The sequence below is a fragment of the Equus przewalskii genome, chromosome 25, assembly GCF_037783145.1.
Source record: "Equus przewalskii isolate Varuska chromosome 25, EquPr2, whole genome shotgun sequence".
NCBI classification, from domain to species: domain Eukaryota; kingdom Metazoa; phylum Chordata; class Mammalia; order Perissodactyla; family Equidae; genus Equus; species Equus przewalskii.
Window position 1 is genome coordinate 36580996 of NC_091855.1, and position 24365 is coordinate 36605360.

General features: G+C 48.0%; 1 protein-coding gene across 1 annotated transcript; it reads right to left on the bottom strand.

Annotated features, from left to right (window-relative positions):
* Positions 1–9944: 9944 nt before the first annotated feature.
* SERPINA11 (serpin family A member 11) lies at positions 9945–23886 on the bottom strand. Its single transcript, XM_070592843.1, has 5 exons — positions 23693–23886; positions 19771–20416; positions 15238–15511; positions 12023–12170; positions 9945–10284 (listed from the first exon to the last, which is right to left on the bottom strand). The coding sequence occupies exons 2-5, from the start codon at positions 20411–20413 to the stop codon at positions 10081–10083; spliced, it is 1269 nt and encodes a 422-aa protein (XP_070448944.1). The 5' UTR covers positions 20414–20416; positions 23693–23886; the 3' UTR covers positions 9945–10080.
* Between the last annotated feature and the right edge of the window lie 479 nt (positions 23887–24365).

Sequence of the window (24365 nt, forward strand, 5' to 3'; positions counted from 1 at the left end):
CATTCCGGGGATGCTGAGATGACAAAGCAACTGTGACCTTCAGAGAGATGCGTAGTCAGCTGGCTTTGTAAGGAAGCGCAGTGGCGGTTACAAAGCCAGTGCCGGTTACAAAGCCAGTGCCGGTGAGTCCAGACTCAGCCCCGCAGGAGCAGAGGGCTGCCCTCCCAGCGGCGACCCTGGCAGGTGAAGTGGGTCTGTCTGGTTTTCTCTCACTCACGAGGCCGGAGGGAGCATTCCTGTGCAATCCCAGCTCTGGATATTCAAGTCCCACCTCCAGGGGGGTTGAACCCAGAGACGGGGAGCCTCTGGTGGATGGGGGCACCTGAGCCAAGGATGGCGTCTCCTCCAGCACCTGGAGGGCCCAGTGGTGGCGGCTAAGGTCCCAGTGGGGGCATTCACCTCCATCGCTCAGTGACAGTGACTCTGTGACTGCAGTCCTGTCCTTCACTCCCAGGCCTCTGGTACCAGGGCCTCCAATCCATCCTCAAGGCCCCAGACACTCATGGCCCATCTGCCAATTCATTCCACCTGTTCTGAGTCCAGAGCCCCTCCTGGCCCTGCGGGGCCAGCCTCCCTCTCCCAGGTGGAGAAGTTCCAGAGGAATGTGCCCAGGGGTCCAGGTGCAGAGACAGACAGCTGAGTACTTCTGCCCCCGGGGAACTTTCTCTCACTTTTTGATGTTACTTCTCCTTCCACCCACAGGGTATCTCTCACCAGCCTCTCAGCCACCATAACATCTCACCCCAGTGCCCAGCACGTAACGCTTGGCAGTGATGGCTGCTGCTCTGATTTTCTTTCTAACATCGCACAATGCTCTATCCTGGAAGGGCACTTGGTCTCAGGCCAGGTTTGCCCCTAAGGGACTGGGTGAGCTCGGGCAGTACAACTACCTCTTTAGGCCTCAGGTGCTTCTTTGAAAAAGAAAAACAGGGGTCAGCCAGGTGGTGCAGTGGTTAAGTTCACAGGTTCTGCTTCAGCGGCCCGGGGTTCACCAGTTGAGATCCCAGGTGTGGACTTGGTACTGCTTGTCAAACCATGCTGTGGCAGGTGTCCCACATATAAAGTAGAGGAAGATGGGCATAGATGTGAGCTCAGGGCCAGTCTTCCTCAGCAAAAAGAGGAGGATTGGCAGCAGATGTTAGCTCAGGGCTAATCTTCCTCAAAAAAGAAAGAAAAGAAAAACAAAGAAAGAAGAAAGGACACTACACAACATAATGCTCATAATGCCACAGAGCCCTGTTCCTTAAAGTGCGTCACAGAGAATATGAAATCATGGAATATTAAGAAGTGATATGAGAAAACAATATGTCTGTGATCAAATGACCTTCATAAATATTGAATTAAATAAAGCAAAGCACATTTCTTTACTACAGGACTTTTCAGTGCCTTCAACATGATTGTGTGTTTAAAATCTCCGAGAGGGAAGTATCTCATGCCGTGGCCCCCAAAGTTACTGAAATACTGCGTTTTTCATAGAGCCCCTTGAGAGACTCATGTGTCACACAGTCACTTTCAGAAACATGACAACGGTGGCCCTGTCTGTTTTGTTCTCCCCACGACCTTGGTGTCCTGAGCACTACTTGGTGTATGGCGGGTGCTCAATGAGCAGTTTTTGAATAAATGAATGAACAAATGAATGAAAACCGTGTCTTGTGCACATTAGGAGCTCAAAACATATTTTCTAAGTTAAGTTTAATTGATTTGCAGAAGTCCTTCCAAATGTGCAATTCTATTATTAAGGATTTTACAGGGCATCTCCTCAACTACACTCAATCCATAAACCTGATGTCTATTAGGCAGTTTCGCAGGCAGGGCCCCAGTCTTGGTCAGGTAGGTGTCCCCGTGGGAAAGTGGGGTTACTGCAGGTGGGGGGAGTCAATCAAGGCACATAAAACGACAGGAAGGATGTCTTGCATCAAGACAGGGCCCAAAGGGGAGAGAAGAAGAGAGAGAGAGAGGTCATCCTGACTGACGACCCGCCAGTTTCCACTTCTGCAGAAACATTTATATGGCTTGCAGCAGGTTCTTTGAGATAGCCCTACATCCTTACAATAAAGACCTTCTTCTTGGGCCAGGTTGAGCATTTTTTAGCTCCCTAGATCCAGATGATCATCAACAAACTCCTAGGCCAGCACTGAGAATGAGCAGAGCCATTCCTCATGCATCTCTGTCCAAGGGCCGCTCTGCGTCCTTCTGGCATCGGCTCTGTTGACTTCCAAACAACGTCCTCTGCTTCTCCATTTCACCTGTGGCCTCAATAACTGAGCCCTGACCTTTCAGCTCTGGTCCCATAGCCCTCTGACCACATTCGAAGCTGCCAAGTTCTGAATTGCCAGGAAAGGCCTTGATTGGCCCAGCTCATCTTTTTGAGCCAGGCCACACAACTCATGGGTGGTCGACCAATGGTTGGGTTACCCTTGAAACAAGTTCCATCTCTAGTTCAATTGGCCCTATTCAAGGGCCTTCAGGGCTGGCAGATTCCCTGGGATGGGGGGACAGAAGCAGATACCTCAAAACCTGGTGCTTCAGCCCTTGGGGAGAGGAGTGGCGGAGGACCTGAGAGGCCTTGGGCACTCAGACACCACACTTTGTCATGCTGTCTTCTCAGTCTGGAATTCCCAAGGTCCATCCCCACACACCCTCTCCTCTTTGTAGCAGTCACCTATTGCTGTGTAACAAACCGCTTCATAAGTTAGCTCATGAATCTGCAGGTCAGCTGAGCAGCTCTGCTCTGGGCCAGGCGTGGCTGGGTTTGGCTGGCCTTGCTCAGCATCTGCAGTCAGCTGACAGATCGGCTGGGCTACTGGCCTAGGATGGCCTCACTCATAGTTTTGCAAGAGCCTGGAGGTCAACCGTGGTGATGGGGGCACCCAGGCCATGCATCTGTCTTCCTTCAGCAGGCTGCCTGGATTTCCTCACACAGCAGACGTGAGTGTCCAGAGCTGGCTTCCCCTCATAACTCTCTCCTTTGAATCCTCTTTTAACCAAACTCACTGCTCCTTCTACCCTGATGCCTAGGCCAGCCTGCCCTTCAGCTTGATCGAACTTTTTTTTCTGCTAATCCCTTCATGAGTGTTGACTGTATACATCCTTTGCTGGGTTGCCAGATTTAGCAAGTAAAAATACAGGACACCTTGTTAATTTGAATATTATATAAACAACAACAAATTTTTTTCTTAGTATAAGTATGTCCTAAATACTGCATGAGGTATGCTTATACCAAAAGATTATTTGTTGAAATTCAAGTTTAACTGGGCATCCTGTATTTTTCTTTTTCTTTTTCTTTTTTGGTGAGGAAGATTGTCCCTGAGCTAACATCCTTTGCCATACTTTTTTCTGCTTGAGGAAGATGGTCACTGAGCTAACATCTGGGCCAATCTTCCTCTATTTTGTATGTGGGATGCCTGCACAGTATGGCCTCCTGAGCAGTGTATAGGTCCGTGCCTAGGAGCTGAACCTGCAAACCCTGGACTGCTGAAGCAGAGCGTGTGAACTTAACCACTACACCACCAGGCTGGTCCTAAGGACATCTTATATTTTATCTGGCAACCCCTCCTCAGCCCAGCCTCAAGGGAGAAGAGGGGCCCTGGCCTGCTCCTAGGATGCATCGACGATCCTTTGTAACCAGCAGGGGGCAGGGCTAGCCTTTGCTGATGGGGCAGTGGGTGCGGGATCAACATCTTCCTCTCACTGCCTCTCTCCATGTAAATGGCGGGTGATAAAATGTAGGCTGAGGGTACCCGTTATTTGAAGCATCCCAATTACTTTGAGAAACATTTACCCCTCACACATGAAGCCGATCAAGGCATCACCATGCACTCATGTTATTCAGTGCTGCCTCAGTAATCTCGCTCTATTCGGTGCTGAAGGTAACGGACTTGTTGGCCCCGGCTGTGCCGACATCGCTTAAACATTCAATAGCCTGAATGTTTTATAGGTAGCTGAGAGATAAGCTAGTATCAGACTAACCCTTCCTCTGGAAATCTATAAATGCCGAATAAAATCAAAATGCAGATGGTTGAAGGTACTGGAGCACAATGAAGGACGCATGGAGAGAAGATTCCAGAGAGAAGGGAAACGCATTGAAGTGAAACTTATACTTGCTGCTGCCTGTTCCTTCTGGGTCTTTTGCTGCTTTACAATCTGGGGCATAGAGATGGACAGAACCTAGTGGCCTGGAGCCGGTAACAGTACCCCTGGGCTGGGGAAACAAAAGTTCAGAACCAACAAGAAATTAGGACTTGAGGGACCAGACCCTGGAGAATATAGAACCCCAAGGAAGTGAACCCAGTGTGGATGGATCCAACCCAATGATGGGCATGCAAGTTCCCTCCAAGGAGTTTTCTGACTCCTAAGTGGTGCATGCGTGAGGTGCGATCCTGAATAATCATGCAAAAGTCACCTGCTAAAGGAGCAGAGATTTTAGCATCCTCACAGTACTCAGGAGACAAAAATGAGTGTGGGAACATGTGAAGGGGGCAGGGCTCTGGAAAACAGCCCGGGCTTTCAGTTGAGACCTCCTAACGGTCACATTATTGGGGCAAGGCCAAACAAACCAGACCTCAAAAAGATGGGAACCCAGCCTTGACTGGTGAAGGGTATCTTTCTGTACTCTATCTGCCTGAGAGAAGAAAATCAAATCTCCTCTCAGGGGAAGCAAACAGCCAAAGCTACATATTTTTGATACACAATATCTGTCATTCAATAAAAAATGATCAGGCACAACAGATAACAGGAAAAATAGCTGAAAACTAAGAGAAAAAAAATAGATAATGTGTACTCACAGGTATCTAGATATTGGAGTTATCAAACACAGACTTTAAAATAGCCATGCTTATTCTGTAAATGAAACAGATGAAAAAATAGAAAATTTCACAGAGAAGTGGAAACCATAAAAAGAATCAAATTAAAATTATAGTACCAGAAGTTAAAATAACTGAAATTAATAATTCAATAGTTCATTAACAGTAGGTCAAATATAGCAAAAGGGAGTAGAAGTGGGAGAGAAGCATATAGAAAATATCCCAATTAAGCCCAGAGGGAAAAAGGAATAGAAAATCCAGAAAAGAGCCTAAGAGACATATGGGACATGATGGAAGCATCTAATATAATTAGAAAAAGAAGAGAGAATTGAACTAGAAGCACTTTTTAAAGAGACAGTGTCTAAGAATTTTCCAGAACAGACATCCAATCACATATTCAAGAAGCTATAGGAACCCTAAGCTGAATTAATATACGGAAAACTGCGCTTAGGGACGTCATTTTAAAATGGTTGAAAGACAATACAAAGAGAAAATTTTAAAGCTACCAGAGGGAAAAAATTCATTACTTGCAAATGCCAATGTTAAGAATTACAGACAACTTTTCAACCCAAATTGTGAAAGTCAAAATATAAGGGAATAAGATCTTTACAGCACTGAAAGAAACATCGACTTACCTAATATTCTCTACTCGGTAAAAATATCCTTCAAGAATGAAGGAAGAACAAAGATGTTTTCAGATGAATCAGTTTGTTTTCTTATCATGAAAACAGAGGTGCTGCAAGTATTTTCTGTAATGAAGTGTTTTTAGGAACTTCATATAGGAATTGGGGCTTCCGTGAGCATGGGAGGGTTGGTGCCATGAAGATCTGGAAGGCGGGAGCTGGAGGAACAGAGAAAGAGTTGTCAACTATTTTAGCCTGAACTACTGGAGTGCGCAGAATAACAAACAAACATTGAAGGTAAAACGAAGCAAAACAAGCAAATACCTCTAAAAAATGAAGCTGGAGGATTTGACCTCTTATCAAGACTTATTATAAAGAATTAGTTAAAATGGTGTGGTATTGACACAAGAAAAGACATATAGTTCAATAGAATAGTAAATAATCTAGAAACAGACCCACTCATATACGGACAGCTTTCAAACTCTCAGCTCTGTTCCTGGCTGGAATGAAGGGAGTGGAAATTTTACGCCACTTTTCATGGGCTCTGTGAGGCACGTGGAACCTTGAGGTGGGGGGACAGACAAGAGTGGCCCTGATGATCCACAGGGTTCTGTGTGTTCATATAGGCTGTACCTGGCCAGAGGTTTAGTCCAACATCCAAAGCCTACTTTCCTGCAATCCAGGGAGAAAATGAGTGTCCCTGGGACTCTGGAGCGTTGCAGAGATGGTTCCGTATCCACCATAGAGAGCGCCAGAAGATTTTTGAAAATGTAAATTTTAGGTAGCTGCTGACTTACCTCGAAAATGGTCAGGTTCTTCCAGGCGGTTAAAAGGTTGGTTTGTAGTGTACATACATCTAGAATTTCCACTGGGGGAGAATCTTACTTAATGCACAGATGAATGAAAGAGACACCGTAAGAAAGCATGTGCCTCCCGTTTCAGCCCTGAGCCACTGGCTCCCCCTTAGCGCTGCGTTGCCATAGACAGTGCCCCTGCAGCAAGAATGGTCTCACTCACCAGATGAAGCCTGTAATGCCCAGGCGAAGTCCTCAAAGCTTCTCCATCCACACCCTTGGGTTTTGGAGAAGCGCTACCCCCACGATTTCACTAGGAGGGGTCACATCTGACACCTGGACCAGTGGCCACTTGGGGGAATTTGGACATTCCCCAGAGCTGAGCTATGCTCTACAAAAATAAAGGGCAGCCTTGAAGGCTGGGGCACCCAAAGGGTGAGGTGGGAAGAAACAAATGTTCAATGAGCACCTACCGTATACCAAGTGCTTAACGCTCACATTCATGAACTCGTTTGATTTTCACCACAATTCTCTATACTTGATCTCAGCCAAAAGGCTGAGAAGAGATACAACAATTCTCTAAATTGGGTTTATACTTTCTGTTTTGCAGAAAAGACTAAGGTACAGAGAGATGAGTGACGTGTCCAGGATTGCCCAACTAGTGGGAGGCTGTAAGAATTCACTAGAGTCCAAAATCTGCCTCAACTGGCCTCCCAAGGAGAGGGGAAGAGAGAAGACCTGAGAGAAAGTGTGCTGTCTGCACGGCTCAGAATGGAGCAGAATTCCTTTCACCAAACCCTCACACAAAACTCTGTGCATGTTTATATCGTGTCCTTCATCAAGCTGTGTTCTTCTCTACCTCTGAGTCTTTGCCTCAAATTTCCACCATGTGTCATAACTGCCCCCTCACAGCACTGAGCTAGTAAAGGTGTCCAGCTGCCTATTCTGTGCGGTCCCTGTCTCTGGTAATGGCAACAAACAGACGAATGGGCACAGCCCTGTCCTCCAGCCATGCTTCTGGGTCTTTTCCTACAAAGTTTCCCCAAATGTTCCTGCCCATAGGGTTTCTTCCCTCTCTTCCCTCCTCTGACCCTGAGAATCGGGTCTTTGCAGCCAACGAGGTGTGGCCGGATGACTTTTGAGATGTGCTCATGCAAGGAGCTGTGGCATCGAGGTTAAGCAAGGGCCACGGAGCCGAATGGCCTGGTTCAAATCCCTGCTCTGCCACTGGCTCGCAAATCGTGCCTCAGTTTTCCCACCTGTAGGAAGGAGACACAGCAGAACCACTTCTCATGATTTGGGGGAGAACTAAGTTGGTTGACATCTGTCAACTGCCTATACTGGTGTCTAGTTCATAGTAAGTGCACAGTGAACGCAGGCATGTCTCATGCCCTCCAGCACAGTGTGTCCTCAACGGGACACTGGACACGGGAGAGTTGAGGGGCTGGTCAATGGTTCTATGATCACCAGGCCTGGGTCAGAGCAGAGAGTTAATAAATACCTTTAGACCACTGACTACCCTGGTCTCCGTAGAGTCCTCTCTTCCAGAAGTGACGACAGGGATCCAGGTATAGTTTCCCTTCATAGGAAGGATGAAGGGAGCATATTATAGCCTTTGACTTAAATCCTGTCACCACTGAGTGCTCCACCTGGTCACCATCAGAGGGTCCATCTGCCCCTTCACATGCATCATGGGGACTTTGCTGGGTGTATTCTTGTCCAAGGAGAACTTGTCCTCACTGCTCTCTCTATATAGCATGTAATTTCCTTACTTGTTTTGTATAGCGTGTAATTTACTTTCTTTGTTTTGTTTTGTCTGTTTCCCCATCTAGAGTGGAGTCCCCACGAGGGCCGGGCTTATTGTCTGCTTTGCTCACTGCTCTATTCCAACTGCCTAACTAGCAGGGAATGCACATAGCAGGTGTTGATAAACCTGTGTTGAAGCAGTGAATGCGTGGGTCCCAAAGCCTTGCATGCAGGCCATGTGATGGCTGTCCACCCACTTTAACACAGGTACTTGTTCAACATCCATCTGCCCTGCAAGTCTTTGCACCCCACGAGGATGGGACCCTTGACTCTCAGGTTCCGCACTCCAGGGTCAGAATCTTCCAGAATGCCTGATCCAGTGTAAGATTGCTCAATTCAGGAACCTCTTCCTTTAATATCTCTGTCTTGCATATCCCTGGAAAATCCATCACTTACTTCTGCAGGAGAGAACGCCACTGTTGGAGAGGATTTGGGCACATCATCAAGCATTTGAATACAGCTATTACTCACTTTTTAGTTCAAAGCAACAGAAAAGTATCATGCATGACATGGGGCTGCCCAGCACATGGGGTGGACCTTCTGGGGTTCATTCCTTTCTAAGGGAAGTGGTGTCCACTGCCAGGGGGAAGACAGGGCCAGGTGGGGAGGAGGCCCGAGGGCCACAGGGTCTGGCTGGGACATGGGATCGTGTGTGCTAGTGTCTGATAGAGGAGGGATGTAAGACGGGCCAGGACAGGGCACGTGGTGGGGGTGGACCTCACAGTGCAGTACCTTCCTGGCTGGCCCCATCCCTGGCTTCACCCCACTTGGGCCTATCCATGCCCAGTTATCGGATGACTTTCCCAATCACCACTTTGTCCACATCCACACCTGCTCCCAGGCCTACAGCTGCTCCCCACCGTCTGCAGGACAAAGTCCACACTCCTTTCCCTGGCATCTAAGGCCTCCAACCTTTCCCTCCAAACCCCTCTCCAGCTGTGATCCTGTATGAGCTGATTATTGCTGCAAACCTGGTTTTCTCAGAACGTACCTTTTTCTTTCCTTCCCAGCTGCCCTTGCCCGCAGCGTGTCTCCTCTATCCTCCCCTGACTGTCTTGTCCTTTTCCCCTTTATTTAGGGCTTGCCTGTTTTCAAGATCCAACTTAAGTCTCATCTCCTTAGGATGGCGGTGAGGGTGGGGTCCTACGACTTGCGCTTTGGGGGATGGCTCCTTCCTAGACACGCACCACCTGAAGCCACCCTCTGGGTCTTGGCACGGGCTTCATAGTGGGGATGGGCATTGTCACACGCATGGTACAGACAGGGAGCTAGGTTGGCATCCGTCTGTGTTGCTTCCCCACCAGCTTCAGATGAGTGCCTCTTTAAGCCTGGAGGGTCACACTTGTGGGAATGGGACCTCTGACCTCCAAAGATGCCCCATTGCAATCAAATACTGCCCCCAGATCCTTCCACTAACCAAGTTTGTGGCCTATACCTACTGTCCCACAGGCCATGTTGACCCTCCCACTTTCTTTCTTGGGGCTGCCCTTGGGCATTTGACCTCCCTTGCTGGATTGGCCCATCCTTGTAGCCTCGTCTCCTCATGGAGCATGGTCGGAGCCCCTGCCTTGGCTCCAATCTCCCCTCAAGGTGAACTGACCCCTGACGTCTGGGCGATGACCGTGCAGGATGACCTCACTTCACTGTATAGCCAAGATCAGCCACTGCGAAGGGAGAAACTTGCTTATTCCTCCTGATGTCCTTGGTGCCTTTCCTGGGACCCTACCCCAAAGGACATCTAGGAAAGATCTGCAGTGGTGGCGGCAGTGGTGGACATCTCCCAGGAGGCCATAGCATGAGGCTGTTCTCATTCTCAGCTTTCTGACCATAGTGGACGCCAGATTTGAGGAGACTGTGGAGTGAACGGCTAACAGTTGCTCTACACATTGACCCTCCCCTGTGAGCATCGCTCCTCAGCGTTCACAAAACCCAAGGTCAACTTTATTAGCATCTTTGCACACTGGTCATCACAGCAGCCCGTGATACAGGCTGGTGCTGGCCGTCCTGTTTGTTTGAGGGGGGAGAGACAAGACACCCCCCGGCCTCCCACCGCGGTCACCCTGCGGCCGGGTTGACGACTTTTCCCAGGAAGAGTAAACTCTGAGTGGTCACCTCCCAAAGGAGCACCAGGAAAGGCCTGTTGAAATGGGCGTGTGGGGCCGAGGTTGCATTGAGAGACTGGGGCTGGGCGAGGAGGCTGGAGGCAGCCCCTGCCTCGGTTCCCCGCTCACTCATGTCAACGGCTGCCTTGTGCGACACCTAGAAGGAGAGAAGAGGAGCAGAGTCAGCATCAGCTCAGGGCACTTTGAGGGGACAGAGTCCACCTTGTGGGACACTGAGGAGACGGAGGCAAACAGTAACACCCTTCAGGTCACACAGGCTCCCCCTCCCAACGAAGCGACTCTAGACTTTATTTTCGTCCTCTCCTCATTTTCTCCCCCTCCGTCAGATCCTGGGGTTCACCCTGACGGTGCTATTGGCTCTTTGATGGCGAGGCAAATGGGCCTGAGCAGCGCCGAGGGCTGTCCGAGCAGGAGCCAGGCTGCAAAGCCCAGCAGCAGCTTCAAGGAGCATTCTCAAGCTCCTAGTGCACACGGCACACATCATTTTCTGCTCCGAGCTGCGCTTCCCTTCTCTACGCCCCAGTTTTCTCATCTTTGAAATGGCTCGCTTAGCCTAAGTCAACAGTTTTCAAAAGGAGCTCAGTGGAACCACTTGTCTGATGTGCCAAGCTCTCTATTGGTCTCTGGGAGAAGAATTCCTTTTTCTTAAACCTCATTTTTCACACAACTCCTTAAGAAGAAAAGATTCCGAGGCTTTAAAAAAAGCTGGAAAACTTTGGGCTTGACAATCTTGTTCAAGTCTAAAAAGCACTATGAAGAGATATACCTAGCATTTAAGGTCACCGTGAAGGGAATTCTTTAAAAGGCTAAATATTTTCTTTTCCTTCTTGTTCACGCTCTTCACTGTGGGCACGTGCACATACACACACACACAGGCACACACAGGCACACAAGCATGCATGTGCACACACACAAGACCATGGCCCTATTGCCTTGGTTTCACCTTCCAAATCTCAGCTGGTCTGTTCCAAATAAAAGACAAAACTTTGCTTATGAAGTTCCTAGCAAAGACTGAAATGATAATTAACAACTATTGTAAAACAGAAAGGATAACAGAAAGGCAAACAAGGGACTTTGCGCCTTCTCTCCTGCGGAAAATTGCATTATTATCCCCAAATATTAACTCTCCCTTCCTATTAGAGGGTTCTCGATCCTCACCCATGCCCTGTGACTAGCAATGCCTCCTACAGTTGGAGAACACAGACCCACCCCATTGATGGTGGTCTTGACTGTGGGACTTGCTTTAGTCAGTGAGACGTGAGTGGCCGTGACCTAGGCCACATGTGAGGAGAAGTGATAAGAGCCATTGCACATTTTATCTTGCTTTTTTCCTTCTGTTGGAGAATGGCATGTCCCAAGGAGGGGCTTCACCTTTAACCTACATCCTGGAAGGAAGAAGACATGTGAAGGAGCTCTGCAGCCAGGCGGTGGTGACACCCCTCTGACATAGAGCAGGAGCAGGAACTAAACCCCTGCTATGAGAAGGCACTGAGAGTTGGGGTTGCTTGTTACTGCAGCAAGGCTGACGGATACACCTCCTGATCATGCCCACCACTCTCTAGCTGTGACAAAGACAGACAGACTTTCACTGCTGGCCCCAGGAGGAAGCATGAGGAATAAAAACAAAGCTGGTCTCACACTGGGGGAAATTCTGGCTCTGTGGATGACCCTAATGTGTGTTACTCTATTCAGGACCCTGTGTCCCTGGTCTGAAGAATAGAGGGGACATGGAAAGGAAGCTGCCCACAAAAAGTCCCCTTAAAGACTGTGGTATTAAAGGATCAGAGCAGGGAGAAGAAAGGGCACCCTGAGTTGCAAATGCACTTTACGTCCAAGGAGAAAAGACCCCGCCCCACACACACGCGACACCTTACCCTGGAGATGGTTTTGTTGAGTTGCCCGGTGATTCCTGATAAGTCAGCTTCTAAGTTGAAAATGTTGGTGAGACCAATGTGGGGAAGTATCTCTTCCAGGTTATATGATCCAGAAATGGAAAACCTTGGCAAGTGCAAGTCCAACAGGCTGGAGAGGGAATCAGAGAAGTGGGGCTGTCTCATTATTCAGGTCGCCACTGCCCTGTCTGTGGCAGCCTGAGCTTTGGGAGGGAGAGGTGTTTCCCAGAGTGAGGGGGAATGCGTCTTCCTAAGACACCACCTGCTACGCCAGAACATTCCATGATCCAGAGCCTCCCTCTCTCCCACCGCACAGAGTATGTCGCGTGTGTCTGAGAAGACTCCTAGCACAGCCATATGTCTCCATCTTTACCACGTTCACGGAGGGCTTTCCAGGTGCCAGACACTGGGCTAGATTTTACAAGGCTTAACTGATTGAGCCCACATAACGACCACATAATATAAATATTGTTAACATTTTCCCACCTCCATATTTGATTTATCAGCAAGTTCTGCTGGCTCAACTTAGGGACTATATTCTAAATCCGTCTACTGGCAACCCCCTCATACAAGCCTGTCATCTGTCACCTGTCTGAGGCTCAACGGCCGTCGTGAGATCTGATGAGACATGGCGTATGTACGGTGTGAGGCACAAGTCAGTGGACTAACGCTCCCTCCTGTTGCTGGCACGCCTTCCGCATTGGATTGCCACGTTCCCGGGTTAAGTTCACAAGTTTCTTTGACCCAGAGCAAATCTGTCCTTTTCTCCCTGGGATACTTCTTGATTGTTACTTGACATTTGCCAGGACTGGTAACGGCCAGCTTGGAAACTTCTGCCTCTAATGGATTCGGGTTAGAGACCCTAATTCAGGGCCACAGGTCATCGCCGGTTTAACTCCTGGGCCGGTACGAGGGACCAGCTGCCTCACTGACGTGGGAGGCACTTGGAAGTCAGGGGTTGAACAGTGAAAAGCAGAAAACAGACGCAGAGAACAGAAAACAGGCCCATCTTGGCCTGCTTGACTAAGTTTCCACAGGCAGCGCTGGGGGCAGGCCCCAGCCAGGGAGAGGGGTTGAGTAGAGTCTGGCAGAGGGGTGTCCCGTAGACAGCCCAACACATAGTAGGCCCTCAGGCAATGTTAATAAAGAAATGAACAGTGACCAGGAAGCGTGAGGCCCCTGGGCAAGCTAGCCTTCCTCACTGCGGAGTGGAGGGAGACCTGGCAGTCTGAAGTTTGTGTGTCTGAAAGCCCATCACAATGCCCGCTAGGATATTTTCTCTCTGGTGCTAGAAACAGTCATCGGGGACATCTGAGATTTAGAAATGCAACTTGTGTTGGTTTTGATTTTTTTTTTTTTTTTGAGGAAGATTAGCCCTGAGCTAAGATCTGCCACCAATCCTCCTCTTTTTGCCGAGGAAGACTGGCCCTGAGCTAACATCTGTGCCCATCTTCCTCTACTTTATATGTGGGACGCCTGCCACAGCATGGCTTGATGAGCGGTATGTAGGTCTGCACCCAAGATCCGAACTGGCGAAACCCGGGCCGATGAAGCAGAACGTGCGAACTTAACCACTGCACCACCAGGGCAGCCCCTGGTTTTGATTTTTGAAGTCAAAGTGAGAACAAGGCGAGAAAGTCAAAATAGACCCTTCCTGAGGGAAAGTCTACTTATCTAGGAGATTCTACACTACTTCCTCCTGTGATGAGGGAAGGGGCAGGCTGGCCCCAAGGAAGCTTGAGAATATGCAGCTGGAATCAGAAATTGACCAGAGCTCTATAGCTTCACAGAAAACAGGGGCATGCCCTTAAATCCTGGCCTCTGTCCTTGACCTGTTTCTCTTTTATTTACTATGTGAAATTCTGTTCAAAAACACCAGTTCTCTGTCCCTGGTTCCTCGGTGTGGTTGGGGTGCTGAGAAAAGCCTCCTTGGGCATGAGGGTGACCGGTGGTGGGCTAAAGGTGGCCATCAGGAGGTTTGCTCTATGCCCCCCACCCCGAATCTGGGTGGGTTCTGTGACTGCTTTGACCAATTGATTTTGGCAAAGTGACATTGTGCTAATTTCCGAGCCCAAGCCTTAAGAGAGGGGGAGCTTTCACTTCCGGTCTTTTGGAACACTCCTCCTGGAGCCCTGAGCTGCCATTGAACACTATCAACTACCGGGAGCTGCTGTGCAGAAGCCAAGCTCGCCTGCATGGAGAGAGAGATGCCTGCCCAGCCCTCGGCTGAGCCAGCCATCCAGCCCAGACACCAAACTTGCAAGTGGAGGAGATTTCATTGCTTCAGCCCCAGCTACTCTCTGACTCCAACGCAAGAGGCTCCCCACAGAGAACCGCTCAGCCCGCCCACAGGAGCAAGAGAGAGAATAGACGGGTTTTTTCAAGCCATTCCATTTTGGGGTGGTTTATTATATAGTAAGAGAGAATTAGAACTCAAGGCCAGATTTCATCCCAGAGTACCCCATAAAGGAAGATATACCCCAAGAAGAGGTTAGCTGGTGAACAGAATCTAGGAAAACCGAAAAGGTTGAAACTCCTGTGAAGAAACCACTGGCTAGAAAGGAGTGCGACAGAAGTGGGTAGGAGAGAGATCTCATCAAATTGGCACTTTGATTTTACACTGCTCTTCTTGATATTTAATTTAAGAAATTTTTCAATTAAAAAAAAAGAGGCACTTTTAAGACATATACACTGTTCTGCGAGAGCCACAATTATTTATTTTATTTATTTATTTTTAATTTACACCCCCTTCACCCATTATGGGAGTCATAATTATTCTTAATAATTGTCCTTGATCTGATTTTTTGCCTATGCTTGGCTACCTTCTGGTAGTAAATTATTATTTGGAGAAAAGGAGAAGCAAGAGGAAAGGAGGTTGGCCAGGAAGATGCTGAGAAGGATAAGAATAATTAACGCCTAGTGAGCACTTACCATGCACCAGGGGCCACTCGCCACGCTCTGTACATGTTAACTCAATTAATCCCCCACACAACCCAACCTGGTGGTTGTTATGGCCTGATTTTACATTTGGGGAAATGGGAGGCCCCAAAGGTAAGGAAATCACCCAAGATCACACTTGGTTGAAGGGCAGAGTGGTGAGCCAAAACTAGGAGTTGGGCCCTTGCAACCGGAGTTGATCCAGCCCTGCTGGGGTTCTTGAGCAAGGTCTGCTGGAGTCCTTCTGCTCTGATGCTTACCTGGGCAGGAGCAATTGGCCCCATTTTCTCAGGGTCTCTGGCTGCAGAGCCACCTCCACCTGCTCCATTTTCCCAGGGTCAGGGAGGATCAGCAGTGCCTGGGCGTTTCCACTGTATTCTATCTGGAGGACGGTGCAAGCCACGTCCTGGTCATAGAGGAACCGGTGCATTTCCTTCTGGTGCATCATGGGGATGCGGAGAGAGGTCCTCTCGTCCACAGAGAAGCTCTCTTGCTTCTGGGTCTGGTAGCGATTGAAAGGATGCTTCCACTTAGCTTGGGACAAAAAACCCACAAAACCATGAGAACACACTCTAAGAGAGCAAATCTGGGCAGACATACACCAAGCCACATGGGATTGGTGACTTCCTCTTGGACATCTAAGTATGAGGCAGAGAAGTGGCATGGATACAGAATCAGGGGTGCCATAATTTAGGCCCGGTTCAGCCACTAGAGCAAGTCGCCAGAGTTTGAGCTCCAACGGCCTATGATTTTGTTCCATTTCCGAACAACTGAGCTTTCAAGAGGCCAAAAGGTATTTCTACCAACTCAGCACCTTCCATGTGTGAGGCATCATCTCTTTAAATCTTCATCAAAATTAATATTAAACAAATATTATGATCTCCATGTGAGAGATGAGAAACTGAGTCTCTGTGAATTTACGTGAAATTCTCACTTTGAAGAGCCATCGAGGGGTAGAGCAGGGATTGGGGCCTGCCTCTGGCTCCCCAGCTCAGGTTCTTTGCAAACACTGAGTTGACCCCTCTCTGCCAAGCTGCTCTAGACAGCAGCAACCTTCTACAGAGTAGCTCAAGAGCCACCCTCTACCTCCAAACTCCTTAATATTCAAACAGACAAGGAGAAAGATGTCTGTTAAAAAAATGTTAATGCAAAACTCATTAAGACATAGTTAGAAACGCAGAATCTGGCGGTCACAGTCTTGTCCACGTGTGTGGTATCTTTTCTCTTTCTGCTTATAGTCTCCACCCAGGAACCATCTCCTGACTTGGCCTCCTGAAAGCACTGGTCCTGGAGACAGGGGAAGGGCTGGCTCGTCCCGTCCCTCATCCCACACCCTGTCAGTGACCGAGTATTACTGATTCTATCTCCAAAGCCACAACTCTATTCGGGTCACCACGATACTAACTTTGGACCCCTTCCATGATCTCCTAACTTGGCTCTGCTCTCCCACCCTTCCTCCTCTCCAAACCATTTTCCACACTGCAGCCAGACTTTCTAAAATAGATGTGACCATATCACTCCACTGCTTCAGACTTTCTGGTATTTCTGGGGTCCTCTAGATAAAGTCAACATGCACCTGCTTACCTTTCCATTGCAGCTCCCCCTAGGCGTTCCCCTATTGTGTTCTATGTTCCATCAAACTAAATTTGTTCCAGTTCCTTGAAAATGCAATGGTATCTCTCTTCCTTGGTCCTTTGCACATGCTGTTCTTTCAACCGGAACCCTCTTCTCTCCACCTCTCCCGCAGCCTCTTTCAGAAGTAAACCCAACTCATTCTTCATGTCTCATCTTAGATGCCTCCTCTTTCTGGAGAGGTGTCTCTTTTAAGAGCTCCATGGCACCCACCCTACTCAAGCAGAGCATCACTTTCCACTGAGTTGTAATTGCCCTTTTACTTATTTACAACTCACATGGGAAGGTGAGCCACCCAAGGGCAGGAAAACTCTATCTTCTTCATAAATTTCCCCAAGAGGCTAGATAGCTCCTGTGATGTAGTCAGTACTTAATATATGTTCTTGAATGAGTGAATGAATGAATGAATGAAGAGCGTTCCTCAAGGCCTCAAGCACGAGGCAAGTTTAACTCAAAATCACTCATTCAGCAAACATTTAAAACATGCTTGGCCATGTCAGACTCTGGAGAATCAAAGATGATTGAGACTCAGGCCCTTGAGACTTCTGGTCAGCACCACAGACTGAACTAAAGCAGGAAAACCTACTTTTTCTGCTTAAACACTTAGAAAAGATGGATAAAATAGCGAATAAATAAATAAATACCTGAGGTCAAAAATAAGTAGCAAAGCTTTCAGAAACAAGCCAGAAATGCTTATGTCTGATTTGGATCTGAAGTCATCTGGCTGGTGGGTTATCAAATCAGATACAGCTCCTGAGGGGTGGTATTTAATGTCTTCTCAGGGGAAATAAATGAAACCTGGGTCTACACTTGAACTGAACTCTCTGTACATAGTCAGGAGCTATGAAAGGCAATCCCTTCTCCATCTGGGAAGCCTGAATGGAAAAACTCTTCCCAGAGTGCAGAGACCAGATAGGACAGGTCATCACATCTCTAGGGCCAGAGGAGAAAGAGTCACCTACTCTGTATTCTTTGTTCTCATTACTGATTCAGTGCAGGAACTCCCCAGTCTAGAATAACTCCATGTTCTCATTATTCATTCAGCGTAGAAACTTACTAACCTGGAAATTAATACAAAACCAGTGAAACCAACAGGACTGGACCAAAGGCGAATGGGAAGTTGTCCCCTAAAGACACTTCCACAAGAGGCCATAAGAAACTCATACATATAGAAAATCTCCACTGAAGATGAGCTCAAAGCTGAAAATTTCAATCCTCTGTTGAGAAGGACTCAGCAGGGGTAAGAAAACCAAGAATTCACAGTTCAAGATCTCTAGAGAATAGAATAATCTAAAAGATATTCTTTAAGTGTGTTAAAAAAAAGGGAAGGAATAAAATTCATAAGGAAAGAATAAATCATTATGAGAAAATAACAGGTAGATTTGAGAAAAATAGGAATTGTTAAAATGAAAATGACAGTGAAATTGAAGACTTGATGGATGGGTTAAACGATTAGACATGACTTAAGAGAGAATTAGTAAAATGGAAGCTAGCACGGAAGAAATCACCCATATGGCAGCACAGAGAGAAAAAGAGACATTTTCCTGGAGGGAGAAAATGTAAAAGATGAGCCTAGTACCCTTGTAGCATGAGAAAGTAAGGAAGTGCTCCTCCTCCCAAAAAGTCAGCAAAAGTGGAGGCATATCAAGGGGACACAGAAACCAACTGGAAGAGCTCCCAATGGCCAACACTGAAACATTATGAGTGAGTGAGAAAATGAAGTAGTATTGGATTATAACACAAAGTATAAAATAAATATCCATTAGACCATACTTATATAAATCAGTGATTGAATAAATAAATGTGGGAGAAGAGGCAAATGTCTCGTGCAGAAGAATTCCAAATAATTTATGTAGACTCTCCTACTCAAAGAGATGGAGCATAACGCCCCACTCTGTAAGTGTGTGGTGTACATATTGGTTTCCTCCCAAAGAGCACAGTATGGAAAGGGGAAAAAGGGGACCTTTACAGGGGAGAAGTCTGGCAAGCATCACCTCAGCCAGGAGATCAAGGACAACATCAACAGCGATGTCACGTTGATACTTTGTGTCCTTGACAGGATGTGATGAGAACAGTGCTTTACCTCTGGGTTCTTCCTCCTCAAGTTCCATACTCTCAGTCTTAATCATGGGGAAAATATTAGACAAATCTCTATTGAGGAACATTCTACAAAATGCCTGGCCAATATTCCTCAAAACTGCCAAGGTCATTAAAAGCAAGGAAAGTCTGAGAAACTGTCACAGCCAACGGGAACCTAAATTGGCATGATAACTAAATGTAATATGGATGCTGAATGGGATCCTGGAATAGAAAAAAACGTTAGGTAAAAACTAAGGAAATCTGACTAAAGCATGGACTTGAGTTAAAAAAAAAACATGGAGGAGTGCATTTTCCTAGTAGCACATATAGAAATAAATGAGGCAAATTCAGGAAATAAAGGAAGTAAAAAGAAATGGACCCTAAAAGTGTGAAATGCTCAATGCATTCAAAATAAGCTATCTGTATAAATTAAGACGTGTAATGACACTCAGACACAAGTGCAAAGTAATATATACATTATGATGCCATTTGGGTAAAATTTTAAAACACGTAAACTGTATTCCATACAATTATGGTTACACACTCAATGTGCTAATGGCCTGAACAAATGGATGAGGAGGATCCACGCCAATCTTAGGATAGCAGTTGCCTCTGGGGAGGGGTGGAAGGAGGGAAATGGATTGGGGAGGGATCAAAAAGGAATTGAACTGCAAAAGGATTTGATATCTGCAAAATCATATTTAAAATAAAAATCTGAAGCAAATGGTAAAATGTTAATATTTGTTCAATCTTGGTGGGGGAGTTTATGGTGGTTTTACATTATTCTCTGTATATTTCTGTCTGTTTGAGATAGATAATAAAATATTTTTTCTAAAAATAAATTATTAATAGAAAAATGAGATTGACTGCATAACCAAAAAAAATAGAATAAAAAAGAATTAAAAAAACTTGATAAGAGAAACCAAAAATTGATAAATCAAGAAGTAGCAGTGTAAGAACACTATATAAGTACACAGCAGTAACCCCAAGAAGGAAGAGCTCTGAGCCTTCCGGGGCGGTGCCTTTTGGGCGGGGCTGGAGAGCGAGGAGGGGGCGACAATTCTGCCTGAGCCAGCGCTCACCTTTGAGGAAGACGTAGTTCACAAGAACCATGAGCGTGTCTCGCGTGAACTCCTCGAGGCAGTCCACCACCTGCCCGTACGTTTGTTTTCTCACGTAGTCGTTAATCTGCCTCCCGGTTGTGGCAGAATCTGTGAAGTTGGCGGAAAAAGCGAAAGCCCCATATTGCTCCCTGATGGCGTCCAGAAAGTGCTGCCGAGGCTTTAGCTGCCTGTCCAGGAACAGGGAGTTACCTACTTTGAGTTCATGTTTGGGGCTGGGCCGGTTAAGGGTGTGGATGAGGCTCTGGAAACCTCGGTGGACGTCAGCTTCCGGGGTTTCCGTGAGGTTGAAGCCGAGGCCCTCCAGGATCTGAGTCGGAGTGTCCCCTTGGGCCCCGAGAGAGAGCAGGGCCAGGGTGCTAGAGATGCTCACGGGCGAGAAGAAGATGTTTCCTGGGGTTTCTGCTGCCAGCTGCTTATACAAACGCAGAGCAAAGTGGGTGATGGCGGGTGTGACTTTGTGGTAGGCGGGGGCTGGCTCTGAGAGCTGGTCCCTGGGGGCTTGAGGCACCCCGAGACTCTTATCTCCATGGGCGGGAAAGGGCTGACAACAGACAGAGGCCAGGATCCCTGCTTCCAGTAGCCACAGCCACGGCGGCCCCATCCTCTGAAAACAGATGTTGAATGTGTCACTCTTCTCATAAAGAGTTCCATGGCTCCCCATTGCTTACATGACAAACCTCACATCCAAACTGAATACCAGAGAGGAGTCAGGAGGGGCACTGCGGAGGACAAGGTGGTGGCTGAGCAAGCAGGGCTCCAGACTTGTCCCCCGAAAGCTCCAGTCAGAGCTGCAGCCCCTCAGATAAGCTTTACATATTGATACGGCTGTAGAGTCTGTTCAGAAGAGACTCCGGGCTGTAAAACCCTTCCATGGTCTATTCGCCCCGCATCCTTCCCTCCTTTCTTCCTTCCATCTTTCCTGCCCTCCACCCATCCTCCCGCCCTCTCTCTCCCCTCTCTCCCTCTACTTCTCCTCCCTCCCCCTTCCTTTCTTCCTTCCTTCCTTTTCCTTTTCCTTTCCTCTTTCCAGTGATTCCTTCAGTCATTCACTAACTTTGACGGGTTGGATTGACACTCAATACTATGGAGCAAATGTTCAGGACACTGCGACAACAAGTAGTGCTGGGTCTCCCTGGTACCTAGGCAGGGCCACTAACTATCATCTTGCCCATTGGAGGGGATAGGATGACGTGTGCTGCTCCTGGGTCAGGCCCCCATAGAAAGGGGGTGCCCTCTATTCTCTCGGTCTTTCATTAGCTGGAGTGCGCATGTGATGATCAGCCATGGAGACCGGATGGATGAGGGCAGCCCCCGAGGGGTGGGAAAGCCACAGGATGGATGCAGCCTAGCAGGGGAGACGAGAGAGAGATCAACTCAGCCTCCATCAAACCTGTTATTTCAAAGACCTCTTGACACAGGCAGCAGCTGAAACCTGTATCTTAATTGATGCAGAGGTTTAGGAAAGATATCTGCAATGGGTTGAATTGTGTCCCCCCCAAATTCATATGCTGACATCCTAACCTTTATGAGTGACTTCATCTTATGATGTGGTGTGAGCCCCCAATGTAACGTGACCAGTGTCCTTATAAAAAAGGGGAAATTTGGACACAGACACACACAGGCAGAACGTCACATGAACGTGAAGGCGGAGAGCAGGGTGATGCTTCCACAAGGAACACCAAGCAAAGAACGCCACCCTCGGGACCCCGGGATTGCCAGCAAACCCCCAGAAACTGGGGCAGCGGCCTGAGGGAGCAGACCCTCCCTCGCAGCCTCGGAGGGAAGCAGCCCTGCCAACAGACACCTTATCTCAGGCCTGCGGGCTCCTGAACTGGGAGACAATACATTTCTGTGGTTTAAGCCATCCAGTCTATGGCACTTTATTACAGCTGCCCTGGGAAACTAATGCCATGTATCTTGTGCTTTAAGTTATAAAATGTGCCAGAAGACCCTTCGAGCCATCTCGGGGAGGTCAAAGGGAGGCGGGAGCAGGAGACCCCTTGCTTCAGGGCCAGGAAGGCAGCTCCAACGCGATGTGAGACTGCAGTGTAGACAATGCTCGTCTCTGCTCGCTCTGCCCTGTCTAGTGCCCTCCTTTCCCTTTCTCTTTTCCCTCCACACACACGTCCCCTCGTCCCTGCAGAGTGCACCCCACCATGTAGCTACTCGGACTCCCGATCTTGATGTCTTCAGGAAGAATATCGTTCCCCTGCTCCCTTCAAAAGGGACCCCTCCTTTGTCCCATTCCACAGCGGCTGCCCACTGCTGACCGCCCTGATCCTTGTTGTTTGTCTGTCCTGATAACGCTGTGTTTTAAGCAGCACTTTCAGTACCTTTTGCCCAAACCAGTGGCCTCTGGATCAATTACAGATGCTGTGACAGTGTGGCACAGAGCACATTTCTGGAGATGGTTTACAGCACCTGGTGCCTTAAATGCCTCCCAAACCCCAAAGGCCAGTTGTGGGGGGACAAATGCAGCCTCATTATCGGGTATGTTGAAACACGTTTGCTGGTCAAAGTCCTGCGGGCAGTGTCCCCAGGCCGCATCCTCCCTCCCTCCCTCCACCACAGCTCCCTGTAGCTCGCTTCATGACCTTCTCCACTCAGGCTGGATTTTCTTTTGAGGGGAGGTTTGGAAGAAGCAGAACAATTTAAATATTGGTCTACCCTGGGAAAATAAGAGTTACAACTATGACGAAACCATTTCCAGTTTATTCTTTTCACCCAGTGGAACTCACCGCCGTTTTCTACCCTACAGCATCCGAAAGATTCCCAGACTCACAGAAGGATCTATTTCCTGAAAAGGAGTGACTTGTAAGGCAGGGGGCTTGGGTTTGAATCAAGATTCAGCAGCAACTCACTGTGTGACACCACGCAAAAGAAACTCTCTGAATAGGTGTTGTTATTTGCAGAATGCTAATGACCATGCCTGCCTCCTGGGGGTGGGGTCTCTTAAGGAAGACAAGACATACAATGTATAAAGCATCTGACATGTAGAAAGTAAGCAATGTCAATTTTCACCCCTTCTACCAAGGCTGGGTGTAATTACACCCAATTTATTTCTTTCTTCCTTTTCCAGAAGGATCCCAGAGGAAAATTAAGAACCCCTTTAATTAGCTACAATATTTCATTTACTAAGTGTTTATTTTATGGTGAGGATATTAGATACTTTGTATCATTGGCTCCCAACCAGAGGTGTTTGCTCATGCAGGGGGAGGAGCATGTGTGGAGGGGGTGGGGCGGTATTTGGGGTCATCTCAGAGACTGGGGGAGGGGTGCCACTGGCATTTAGGGGGACAGAGTGAGGCGTGCGGAAGCTCTTCAAATGCCAGAATAGTCACACGTGATGAAGAGTGGTTCTGCCCGAATGCCCCAGTGCCCCTGTTGAGAAACGCTTGCTTTACTTCATTTAATTGAATCCTTGTGAGAACCTGAACACAGAGGTGGTGTTATCTCTGTTGTACATACAGGGAAACTGAGACTCAGGGCCCAGACCAAAACCTGTTAAGTGGAAGGGGCCAGACTCAAATTCCAGGCCAGGGCTCTTAGCACACACCAGTTTCTAGCAAATATGCTACAGCATTGTCATTTTGCTTTGGGGTGTATGGTTCTGATCTCTTATCCAGCTGCTGGGAATACTGGGAGCTCCTCTCTCAACATATTTGAAGGTCAAGTTTTTACGAAAGGTTATTTAAATCCTGACATTCCTACTTCAAGCCTCAGAAGCCGCACATGATTGCGTTGTTCCTTTAAGGGACTCACTTCTCCCATTCCGGCTGCCAAAGCGAGGAGGGGAGAGAGAGAGAGAAAGAGAGAGAGAGGGAAAGAGAGACAAGCAGCTGCCGCCCTGCCTGCATTTCGGTGGGCGCATGGTACTCACAGCAAGGTCCCTGGGCCGGGGCTGTGGGTCTTCAGCACTGCATCGCCTCGTGCCCGCAGGAAAATGGTGTCTGACGATCAGAGCAGCCTGGTCAATATTTGTCAGGTCGATTCCTGGAACTGGTATGAAGACAAGGTGCAGAAGGGACTTTTTTTCAAAGTATCTGTCCTGGCTTTTTACAAACAAACGAGTGGATTGTGAGTCCGACCCGGCTGGGGTTGAGGCTATTCTGATTCTGGTGACGACAGCGGGGGTGGGGTGGGGAGGGTGGGGGGTGGTGTGTGTGGTGTGAATGCTGCTGATCCATTCTTGGTGTCTGGGGTGTTCCAGGCAGTCTTCTTTACGGACCCCTCACAATACAAATGCCAGACAGGCAGGATCATCCCAGCTTTACAGACGGGAAACCGAGGCTCTGAGAGGTGAGACAACTTACTGGCTAAGTGGGTGGTGGGGCCCTAATCAGACGATTACTCTGCAGCTCACGACCACAACCTACCATCCCAGCATTTTCTTGATACTTATTTTGTATTAAATAAACATAATCCATGTAGAGAGAAAAAAAGACTGGAAGGAAATTCAGAAAATATAGCAAAATCTTCTCTCCGGCTATTCTGAAAGCCCCATAAAGTGGGATCATTGACTCCTGTTCATCCTGGTTATCACCTGAGATCTC

Excerpts from the sequence above, each read along its gene's own strand:
- SERPINA11 (XM_070592843.1), bottom strand. The coding sequence starts at position 20,413 with ATGGGGCCGCCGTGGCTGTGGCTACTGGAAGCAGGGATCCTGGCCTCT. Across the intron at positions 15,512-19,770 it reads GAACTACGTCTTCCTCAAAG|CTAAGTGGAAGCATCCTTTC; the intron begins GTGAGCGCTGGC and ends TTTTGTCCCAAG. Across the intron at positions 10,285-12,022 it reads TCAACAAAACCATCTCCAGG|GTGTCGCACAAGGCAGCCGT; the intron begins GTAAGGTGTCGC and ends CTCTCCTTCTAG.